Source organism: Eutrigla gurnardus, assembly GCF_963514095.1.
Source record: "Eutrigla gurnardus genome assembly, chromosome: 18".
Classification (NCBI taxonomy): Eukaryota; Metazoa; Chordata; class Actinopteri; order Perciformes; family Triglidae; genus Eutrigla; species Eutrigla gurnardus.
This window is the reverse complement of record NC_139929.1, coordinates 22,967,364-22,979,746: the sequence shown is the minus strand read 5'-3', so window position 1 is coordinate 22,979,746 and position 12,383 is coordinate 22,967,364. Positions and strand designations below refer to the sequence as shown.

General features: G+C 45.5%; 1 protein-coding gene across 1 annotated transcript in view; it reads left to right on the top strand.

Annotated features, from left to right (window-relative positions):
• cubn (cubilin (intrinsic factor-cobalamin receptor)) overlaps window positions 1–12,383 on the top strand; it is a gene marked incomplete at its 5' end in the record, with an annotated part of 190,573 nt that overhangs the window by 58,662 nt on the left and 119,528 nt on the right. The window contains 2 exons of the mRNA XM_084033641.1: window positions 8,112–8,268; window positions 10,597–10,787. Coding sequence (XP_083889767.1) covers window positions 8,112–8,268; window positions 10,597–10,787 — 348 coding nt within the window. The remainder of the gene's footprint in view (window positions 1–8,111; window positions 8,269–10,596; window positions 10,788–12,383) is intronic.

Sequence of the window (12,383 nt, the reverse complement as noted above, 5' to 3'; positions counted from 1 at the left end):
AGTTTGACCTACTGCTGAGTACCCGAACACAGCTCTCGCTTTGGGAGTACAGATAGTACATCCAGAGATTGGATGGCCCTATGAAGTGATCCCCTCACCCCATACTCCCGCAGCACCTCCCACAAAATATCCCTGGTGACCCGGTCATACGCCTTATCCAAGTCCACTTAACACCTTGTAACCTGGTACATCTAATAAGGATGAATAGAGTTTTTATTAAGCCATGTTTCTGTTAAACATAAGGGGCCCTAGTTTCGTAGACCTGGCGTAGTCAGCGCGCAGCGCACCTGCGCCACGCCGACGGGGTGTGTCCGCCTGGACTTTGCAAGTTTCGTGCACCGTGCAGGCACGCCTCCCGTCACTCCCACCCGCGCAAGTGGGAAAGAGGGAGGGGAAGAAGGCGTGAGTGGGAGACGAGGAGGAGACAAGGCATAGACTGGGATTAACACAGCCAATTCAGATCTTCACCAATCAAATGAGCTCCTCTCCTCACCTTTAATGCGCCAGGTGAGGTGCAGTGTAAGTTTCGTCACTTGACAGCCCAATGACAGAAGCAGCGCCGCCGCTCCCACCACGCTCATCACGCGCTGTGTGCATATAGTCATAATAATTATAATGCCGATTGTTACGGCCACCTAGTCAAAGATCGACTCGCATAACCAGTGACCAGAAACATAAGAAAGTAAACACTGTACCAAGGTTGAAAGTTAAAACAATAATTAATTTTATTTACAAAGCCACCTAAAACTAAGGTAAAGAGGAGGACTGGCAAACAAAACAAAAAAAAAGAATGGAGGAACCCTTCAAGATCAAACTCCATGACTAATAAACTACAACTAACACAAACAAAAGAACAACAAAAAACTACAACCCGGCAGCCTATGGCACAATCCAATGCTGATAACAGTGTAAGAGTACATCCCCCCTCCAAAAAAAACACATGCGGGTCCAACAACCCGACTTACCACGATATCACCGAACCACACATAATTTACCACAAAATGATCTGAAAGCAGTTTGACGAGCCCCCAAATATGTTTTATTTATTTTTTTCTTCATTTGCACACAACAAAAAACAAAACACAACCACAAACACTCCTACAAGCGTGACAATGCGTCTGCTATCACATTATCCCTGCCACGAATATGCTTCACAACCACATTAAAGGCCTGAATGAAAATGCTCCAACGCATCAACCTATGGTTGCTATTACGCATTCTCTGAAGGTACACCAGAGGATTGTGATCTGTAAAGATGGTAACAGGAACGCTGGCCGCACCGACATACACTTCAAAATGATCCAAAGCCAGCACCATACCAAGGGCCTCTTTCTCAATGGTGGAATACACACGTTGATGACGGTTACATTTTCTTGAGAAATAAGACACCGGATGCTCTACTCCATCATCCCCATCTTGGAGGAGAACAGCACCAGCACCTAACTCCCTCGCATCAATAGCCAACTTGAATGGCTGATCAAAATTTGGCGCAGCAAGAACCGGAGCTTCAGAGCCTTAATCTGTTCAAATGCGGACTGACAATTAACAGACCACACAAAACGAAATTTCGGGCTCAGTAGATCAGTCAACGGCACAGCCACAGCAGAGAAGTTTTTACAGAAGCCCCTGTAATACCCAGCCATTCCCAAAAAGCAGCGCAAGTCCCACCTGGAACTAGGAACTGGAAATCCTCGAATGGCCTCCACTTTAGACTGGACAGTGCGGACTTCCCCTCGGCCCACCACCTTCCCCAAATATACTACAGTCGCTTGACCAAAATCACACTTAGCCAGATTTAACGTCAAGTTTGCTTTACTCAACCGCCCAAACACCTCGTACAACTGCATGTATCAGAATGCACCACCAAATCATCCAGATAAGCTTCGCAACCAGAGAGGCCAGACAACACTACGTTCACCAGCCTTTGGAAGGTTGCATGGGCCTTACGCATCCCAAAGGCCATGACTTTATATTGCAGGAAATCATCTGGTGTCACAAAAGCGGAGATCTCCTTCGCATGATCAGTCAGCGGGACCTGCCAATACCCCTTTAACAGATCAAGCTTCATCACAAACAAAGCAGTACCCACACGATCAACACAGTCCTCCATTCTAGGCAGAGGGAAACTATCCGGCTTAGTCACATTATTCACCTTCCTGAAATCCGTACAAAACCGGTCAGATTTATCCGCTTTGTCGACTAAGATACAGGGAGAGCCCAGTTCAAGAACGAGCTTGAACTGGGCTCAGCTATGCCATGCTCCAACATGTACTCAACCTCTCTCTTAAGACGACGCCGCGTATCTGGATTTACACGATACGCATGCTGTTTAATTGATAAAGAGTCACCTACATCAATATCGTGATACAGGACCGATGTGCAAGAAGGCACGTCAGAAAACAATGTCTTGTGTGACAATTCTGCAATATCAGTGCGCTGAATATCAGTTAAGTGAGCCAAGTGAGAATTCAGTTCAGACAACAATTGCGAGTTTTGCAGCCTCCCCTGCACCACAGCTTTACACGGAACCACAACATTGTCCTCCACCCCCTCTGCAGTTAAGTCAACGTCGGCACTGGACAGCGACACAACAGAGACACTGCCAGTGACATCAGAGTGACCAGCGACATCATTTACTACCACTCTGTCAGGAGCAGCCTTACGATCTTGATACGGCTTCAACATATTCACATGACAAAGCCGATTCTTGCGGCTACGATCAGGGGTGGCAATAAGATAGTCATGGTCACTTACTTTCTTTAGCACCTTATAAGGGCCACTGAAGCGAGCTTGCAGACTGGAGCCAGGGATCGGTAACAACATTAACACTTTATCACCTGGAGCGAAAACTCTGCTTTCAGCTTTCCTATCATACCACCCCTTCATCCTCTTCTGAGCATCACTAAGATTCTCTCTAGCCAACTCACAAGCCCGTCGCAGTCTGTAACGAAACCCACACAAAATCCAGCAAGTTTTTAGGTTCATCACCACACACCCACTTCTCTTTCAGCAGCTTCAAAAGGCCACGCACAGTATGAGCAAAGACCAACTCTGAAGGACTAAATCCTATAGATTCCTGGGCCACTTCTCTCACAGTGTTTGATGGAAGCGCTCCAACGCGGCCTGCGACTCGGGATGATAGGCACTGGAGTGAACATGAGTTACTGCAAGCTGCTTCATGACTTGAGAAAAGACCCGCGACATGAAATTCGACCCCTGGTCTGTTTGAATAACTTTTGGCAATCCAAACAAAGAAAAAAACGTTATCAACGCTTTCACCACAACAGGAGCAGTTATCTTGCGCAATGGTATTGCCTCCGGGAAACGCGTTGCTGCACACATGATCGTAAGTAGAAACTGGTTGCCTGACTTGCTACGTGGAAATGGACCAACACAATCAACAATAACCGGTTCAAATGGCTCACCTACAGCTGGAATCGGGTACAATGGTGCCGGCGGGACTGTTTGATTAGGTTTACCAGCAACCTGGCACACATGGCACGACCTGCAATACTGCACTACATCTTTCTTTAACCCAGGACAGAAAAAATGACGCAGCACCCGATCGTACGTTTTATTCACCCCCAGATGCCCAGCAAGCTGATGATCATGGAAACTCAAAATGTCAGGGCGATATTTTAGAGGAACCACAACCTGCGTCACTACCCCCCAGTCTTCCCCAGGCCATGCATGATGTGGAGTCCATTTACGCAGAAGCACCTCGTTTTTAACAAAGAACCCCCGAGGAACAGACACAATGTTCTCTGCAGACACTTTTGTTCAGATACGAGTGACCCACGCGCCCCAAACACACCACCAGCCTCCACAGTAAACAAGTTAGCAGTAGGTGCAACATCTGAACTGATGTGATCAGTATTTAGAAAGCTATCAGACGGATCAACATTCTCACAGAGTTGGCGTTTTGACATCGCCCGGGTTACAGCACACGCAGAAAATATTTCAGGAAATTTCCGAGCCAATTCATCGTTAGTCTCTGTAACCATAGGGATGGCCATTACCTCAGGTTTAACCAATACCTTGCCTCCAGGCAGATCATTTCCCAAAAGAAAAGACACCCCATCAATCGGAAAACAGGGGCGAACCCCCACCACCACCGGACCAGTCACCAAGTCTGAGTCAAGGTAAACGGTGTGCAAGGGCGCACCCAAGCACTGCATCCCAAATCCCAGAACCACAACACTGGAGTCAACAGCAGACACACTAGAGAGGGGCAACACATCATTTAAAATAAAAGACTGAGAAGCCGCTGTATCCCTCAAAATAGTAACAGGCACCTTGTTACCTTCTGGAGTCAAACCCCACAACCCCCTTCATAAGAAACGGTGCATAAATGTCAAGCTCTGACCTCAGCCACAGAACTGGAAGTATTTACAAAACGTACAGACTTCACTGGCGCCTTATCTCCATGCAGAGCATAACAATTTGCAACAATGTGCCCCCGTTTTTTTACAGTAGAAACAAACCACTCGCCCTTTAGTGCTCTAATCCTCCAGAATGGACTTCTCTGTCCCATCAGAACCATCGCTCTTATAAGGCTGGAAAGAGACAGCACCGTAATTTCTAACTGGACGATCATGCACCACAGATTTATCAAATACAGGTTTATGCGTAAGAACATATTCATCAGCAAGAATAGCAGCATCGGACAGATTCACAGGCTTCTGCTCGTTGAGATATGTGGCAACTTTATCTGGTACACAGTTTCTGAACTCTTTAATAAGCACCAAGGCCTTAAGATCGTCCAATGTTTTTACACCTTGCACTGAACACCAGCGATCAAACAGAGCCTCCTTCTCACGAGCAAACTTGACATAAGCCTGAGACTCCTGCTTCCTGGACTTACGAAATTTCTGACGATAAGCCTCCGGCACTAACTCATATGCCTTCAAAATGCAAGTTTTAACTTCAACATAATCTAAGCTTTTCTCCAGGGACAATGCAGCATAAACCTCCTGCACTTTACCAGTGAGTACACACTGAAGCAAAACCGTCCAGACATGTCTTGGCCATTTCAGAGTGGAAGCAATACGTTCAAAGAGAATAAAAAACTTGTCCACATCCTTCTCACAAAATACCGGCATCAGTCGAATATATTTATTAACATCAAAGTCATGTGATTGTGAGACAGACTGAGCAGACACAGCTGCGTTAAACTCCAACTCCTTTAACCTCACTACACGCTTTGTTTCCTCCTCAAGTTTTCTCACTTCAAAATTACAAGAAATTTCCTTCTCTTTCACTGATAATCTACGAAATTCCAACTCAAGCTCTTTTAACCTTACCTCCTCACTACACCCTGCCGGTTCAGACTTTGGTACGCTACCCCCGGCTCGTTCAGACAGCACCCCCTGCTCAATCAGCAACAGTTGATCTTTAATTTCCTGTTTCTTGTCATGTTTACTAATAGTTACCTCAAACCTGTCCGCAATTTGTTTAAGATGTTCCTTAGTACACCCATCCAGTTTGTCACAGGTTGGATCATCAACAAACCCTTCAAGATCAAACTCCATGACTAATAAACTACAACTAACACAAACAAAAGAACAACAAAAAACTACAAACCGGCAGCCTATGGCACAATCCAATGCTGATAACAGTGTTAGAGTACATCCCCCCTAAAAAAAACCCACACATGCGGGTCCAACAACCCGACTTACCACAATATCACCGAACCACACATAATTTACCACAAAATTATCTGAAAGCAGTTAGACGAGCCCCCAAATATGTTACGGCCACCTAGTCAAAGATCGACTCGCATAACCAGTGACCAGAAACATATAAGAAAGTAAACACTGTACTCAAAACTAAGGTAAAGAGGAGGACTGGCAAACAAAACAAAAAAAAGAATGGAGGAAGACAGAACCAGCCGCGCAGTGGACCGTCGGATCCAGAACTTCCTCCCCTCCTAAACTAAAGATCCCCAACACAGCTAAGCTGAAAAGAAACACAGAACCCCAGGTTGCAAGCCTCCTTCACTTTAACTAACAAAAAAAAAAAAAACAGGAACCACGGGTCTGCTGCTTTTAACAGGCAGACTCCACCCCCTCATCAAGAACACCTGAGAGTCTTTAAGGAAGAGAACAGGGAGGAAAGAACAAGAAGTGGGGGACCGCGTAACACCGATATTATATCACTATAGAAATTGTAGGCACATTTTAGGCATGTCTATCACAAAGCAGGGTCAGGGCGCACAACAGTAGACATAATAGACGAGCCGGCCCCATTCATCATCATCATCACCGTCTTCTTCATCTGCACTCCACAGCTATGAAAAATAGGAGAGAGAGAGGGAGATGTTCTGGTCCGAGAGGTCCAAGTTTCAGCTGTGTTAATTCAGTTAGGCTGAGTTTCCGTTATGCGTGCCATCTGCCTTTGATCTGACGTCAGATGTGACGGGACAATCTATATAGATATAAATTCACGTGTTGATTCAATTAGTTGCATTAAATAGTGTTTGTTGTGATTATTTATTGCATTTAAATGTGCCTGGAACTGTGGAAACCTGCCTGTGAGGTCTTGGTGACATGTGCGCACTGTGCGCCGGTCAGCCAAACTGCCACTCCGCCAGCTGTAATTCGCCTTACGCCAAGAGTAGACCAGGTTGGAGCTGGCGAGCTTTCTGCACAGTCTCGGCGAGGCTTTTTGCCACGAAACTTCCGCTGCACCAAGCTGAATCTGTGACGCCTCCCCCTGCTGCGCCGCCACACCCATCTTGGCGCAGGCGATCCACCAAACTGCCAAACTGACCGTGCGCAAGGCTGCGCTGGTCGAAACTTGCATTACGCCGGCTCCGCCACCCTGCGCTGTGCCACGAAACTAGGGCCCAAGAAGTCTAGGTTCGAATCCAATAAAAGATGATTGATTTGATCAGCTTTTGATTTTAGACATTCAGTTCACCACCTAAAATCCCCTTGGGCTTTGATGTGGGGTCCCAGATAATTCTTGAGTGATTGACAGTCTTAAAAATGTTCCATTTACGTTTTTTGGAAAACACCGGATTCTGGATCTTCACATGCAAAAATATGACTTGTGCTGACATCAGCTAATACTAACCAATTTCAACCAACTTACTGTATGACTATATGACTTTACTATATGCAATAGACCAGGCATCCCCAAATGGCAGACTGAGGTCCGGGTCCGGACCGATTGATGGTTCTGTCCGGACCCATGACCAATTTCTGATGGATTCACGAGAATAGATCATTTTCATAGAGCATTATCTTTTTTTTCCAACGGTTGCAGCTACAGTGGGCACAGCTACTCCAGTTAATACGACAATGACTTCACTGAATTGAGCCAATCAAATCATTTGTTTACCCTCAGCACACCCGAGAGAGCAAGAGAAAAGAGAAAGACAGTGATGGCAGCATGGCTTGCTCCAAGAGAAGGAAGTTTGATATGGAAAACCGTTGTTTTCAAGATGAATGGATGGAGAAATATATGTTAATTCTTCCGGGAGGCAGTTCCAAACCTGTGTGCCTCATATGCTCCGAAAACGTGGCATTAATCAAAAGCAGCAATGTGAAGCGCCACTACGAAACAAAGCACAGATATTTTGAGCAAAGTTATCCACTGAAGTCCGAGCTGAGGGCACGCAAAATAACTGAACTGCAAGGCCAGTATGACAGATCTACCCAACTCATCACGCATTCATTTACAGCCCAGCAACGTGCAAACAAATGTTCGCTAAAGGTATCGTGGATTTTGGGGCAACATAAAAAAAACATTTAGTGAGTGCTTGAACGCCGTTGCTGAAACATTATTTGAAGGGAAAGAAAGAGACGAGTTGTGTTCTGTTTTTAAAGGCCTTAAGTTCATTCGCTTGGGACTACTTTTATTTGTGGTAAAATAGCTAGTTGATTACTATACAAGTGTTGAAAATTGACAATAAATATTGTTGAAACAATATACGAAAATGTGGGGTAGGCTATAAGACATAAGTTGGACTTGTGAGGTTTGGACCTTCACTTGGAGGAAATTTTAGTAACTGGACCTCAGTGACTTTTAATTGAATACCCCTGCAATAGACCAATAATTGTTATTATTTTTCCCCTTGTTTAACCCCCTAATCACTATGTGTACAGGTGTTTGATGGTGACAGCAGCAGTTCTCCGGAGCTGGCCAGGTTGTGTGGCAGTCAGCCACCAACCACCATCAGCTCCTCCAGCAACCAGCTCTACGTCAAGCTACGCACCGATGCTAGTGTCAGCACAGGAGGCTTCCTGGCATCGTATACCTCCAGTACGGCATCAAACTCACACACACAGGCTGCAGAAGATGTATACATACACCGTACATAGCCATAACATGACGACAACTGACTGGTGAAGTGAATAACCCTGATTATCTATCCATTATCATGGTACCTGTCAGTGGGTGGGATATATTAGGCAGCAAGTGAATATTTTGTCCTAAAAGTTCAGGGTTAGAAAAATGGGAGAAATAAGGATTCGAGTGACTTTGACAAGGGCCAGACTGTGATGCTAGACGACTGGATCAGAGCATCTCCAAAACTGCAGCTCTTGTGGGGTGTTCCCGGTCTGCAGTGGTCAGTCCCTATCAAAAGCCGTCCAAGGAAGGAAAACCGGTGAACTGGCGACAGGGCCATAGCTGGCCAAGGCTCATTGATGCACATGGAGAGCGAAGGCTGGCCCGTGTTGCCTGATCCAACAGATGAGCTACTTGAGCTCAAACTGCTAAATAAATTCATGCTGGTTCCGATAGAGTGGTGTCAGAACACAGTGCATCGCAGTCTGTTGCATATGGCACTGCATAGCTGCAGACCAGTCAGGGTGCCCATGCTGATCCCTGTCCACAGACCAGTCAGGGTGCCCATGCTGACCCCTGTCCACAGACCAGTCAGGGTGCCATGCTGACCCCTGTCCACAGACCAGTCAGGGTGCCATGCTGACCCCTGTCCACAGACCAGTCTGGGTGCCACTTTCAGCAGGATAACGCACCACAAAGCAACAATGGTTCAGGAACAGTTTGAGGAACGGGTTCAAGGTGTTGACTTGTCCTCCAAATTCCCCAGATCTCAATTCAATTGAGCATCTGTGGGATTAAACTGTTTTTTTTAAGAACACACAGACATACACAGTTCAGGCGTCCAGTGTGATGCACTCTCTCCTCCCCCTCCCAGCCGCCTACTGTGGGGAATATATAGAAGCATTAACCAATCACCCAGATCACCTGCAGCTGCGTCAATCAGGTGACACTTCTCCTGTGAGCTCCCCCCACACACCACTCTCTTTCCTGCAGCCAGATGCTGCACCACGCCCACCTCCAAAGCTGTATATTTTGGAAGCTTTGAATATTGGTTTTGTGTTGGTCAAGTTTATTGCTTTAGGATGTTTTGAATAAGTGGGAGTGTTTTTTCTCAACACATTCTCACTTCCAACAAGTATGTGACAATTATTCTGGCCAAAAATAATTGTGATTTACAATATTATCCTGATAATCATTGACATATGCTTTAAACTCACAAATGGGCCTTGAACATACTGGAATCTCCTTACATTTTATTATGAAAAAAATTTATTGCATGAAAGATAAGACACCTTTGTTATGAACAAACACTGGAGGATGGACCCAAACGCAAGACACAACAACAAAAGTCAATTAAACGTGATTTAATGTGTGACAGAATAAACAACGAGTGCAATGTGCACGGGGAAAATAAAGGGGACAGGGCTGGTGACATCAATGGTGCGAGTGGTGCGAGTGGTGAGCTCTCCAGAGCGTGCCCAGTGAAGACCAAAAACCAGGTGAGGCGTCCCTCCACGTGGTAATGGCGTCCGTGTGCTGAACAAACAATTTCCCAGAGCGAGATACAGCGGCACAGGGAAAGCTGGTAGACGAAGGAGCAGGCAGGCAGGCAGACTGAACGGCAAACTGGCAGGCAGGCGAAACAGGGAGCAAGAACTGCAGCGACAAAAGGCACAGGTTTGGTCAAACAAAGCACGGTCGAAAAACATAGAGAATAACAGTTGACTAGAGGTGGCCTGAGACCACAATGAACTACCGCTCATGCTGACGAAACGATCTGGCGAGGAGTGACAATTAGACCAGGCTTCTTATACTGCTGGGAGGTGATTAGTGACTGATGAATCCCACCTGGAGCTGCAGCCGCAGAACGCCACGCCCACCGGCTCACACACACACACAGAGAGGGGGAGAAACAATCAGGATGACCAACATGGGGAAACAACACAATGACACAAGAGGGAAGAGGAGGGCTGCCATGATGACATCATGACAACCTTTTTTTTACCATTACCTTTTATTGAAAAATCATAAAATTAGTTTACAATAAAAGGACTCCCTGACAGCGGTCTCCTTACATAAGTTGGTGGACATCATTGTTAATAAAGAGATCATTCCACGCTATTTCTGATATGTCATATTTAATCATTTCAGGGTATTTGAAAGTTTTTAATAAACCAAACACAATGAAGATTCTCTTTTCTTGTGGTAACAATATATGTAGCAAATACTGACTGATCCATTCAAATGAAATGTGTGTGGTTTTTTTTTTTGTGTATCAGTGTTTGGTTTTGTTTGTTTCAGAATGCAGCAACGTGCTGATCTCAGGCCAACACAGAGGACTGGTGGAGTCTCTGAACTTCCCCAATGACTACCCATTCAATTCAGAGTGCAACTGGACCATCCAGGCCAGCAGTGGAAACACCATCAACTACACCTTTACTGCTTTCCAGCTAGAGGCCATCTCCAGCAGTTGTGAATATGACTACATCAAGGTACACAGTTTAACCACATAAACTCAACTAGATATAGAATAGGAGTAGAATGGACTTTTCCCTGTTTTCAGTGGCCAATTCTGGTGATTGCTGGTATTTGTTCTGGTGACAACCAAAAGGTAAAATACTTCAGCTTGGTCAGTGCTCCAAACCTTCAAAATATGATGCTCTATGTTCCCCTCTAGCATTCCCTTTACACATGTAAGTGCTAGTGTGTCAATATACCCTCGTTACATGCATAGTGTTTTTTCAAAATTAACAGACAGCAGTCCTGACTGGAGACGCATGAGGTCAAAAAGCACACGCTGTTTGAACCGAGTACTTTTTTGTATCTTTCATAACCACTTTCATGCCACTTGGGAGCAGCCAAAACAGGAACATTATACATAAGTAATAACACTGTCAAAAGACTCTTGGCACTCTGGAGACCAAATATATTTGGTTTTAGCCTTCAATAAGTCTGTCAGAAACACTAGTAATAACCGACCAGCCCCAAAAGCTACATGAGCTCTTTTTTAGTAGTAGATGGAGTATAGCCATCAACAGCCTGCACCTTTGCACGCATGGGACACACTCTACCTTGTCCCACAACATGACCCAAAGAAGTCACTATAGCCTTCACAAATTTTGACTTTTAAAATGCCAGATTAACAGTAAAATATGCGTCAGCCAATCGGTCAAGCAACTTCTCAATGCGGGCAACATGAACTTTCCAGTCATCCAAGTAAATGACCACATCATCCATCATACCGAGCAACCTTCCAGATGTCCCACCACCTTGTTCATCAGACATTGGAAAGTCACTGGTGCATTCTGCAAACAAAAGGGCATGACTTTGTATGAGTACAATCCAGTGGGCATAATAAAGGCAGCAATTTCAAGGCAATCAAGTCCTCCAGATCCTGCAGAGTATTTTTAAGACAACCATAAAGTACTGCTTCGTTTGGGCCTGACAAATTGTCCACCCCTTGCCCTGCCACAGCATGAGGGGGCATAGACACTGACAACCAAGCCTGGATGGGCACCCAGTAAGGATATCTCCTGGTCGACTGACTGACCTGCATGAGGTGATCTACGATAAGGAGCCACGATCACATAGTTTAGATCTGACAGCTTCTTCACCACTGAATATGGACCAGAGAATTTAGCCTGAAATGAAGAAGTAGCAATGGCCAGCAAAGCGAGCACCTGGTCGCCAGGGAGAAAAACATGATGCTCAACCTGATCATGACGACCATAATGTTTTTTTTTTTTTCATCTGGCTTTGTGCCTACTCCAATTTACTTTTGGCCACTTTTATCAAAACCTGTTCCTGAAGCTGTTAACTTACTCAATATTTATGATCTGGCTGTATTTCCAGTTGTCCTGCAAAAGGGGCCCCACACAGTATGGCCACACACAAGGTTTTCAGTCCTAAATCCAGTGGACAACCTCCCTAGCAGATAGCAACAACCACGGGGACCCCTCTTCCCATCTCCACTCATTTACACAGAGCAAGAATGCAACATGGACTTGACCTTTTGATGAAAACGCCTTGGTTCTGGGCATTATTCGCTCATGCCTGATCGTGCTGATGCCTGATCGTGTTTAATGTGC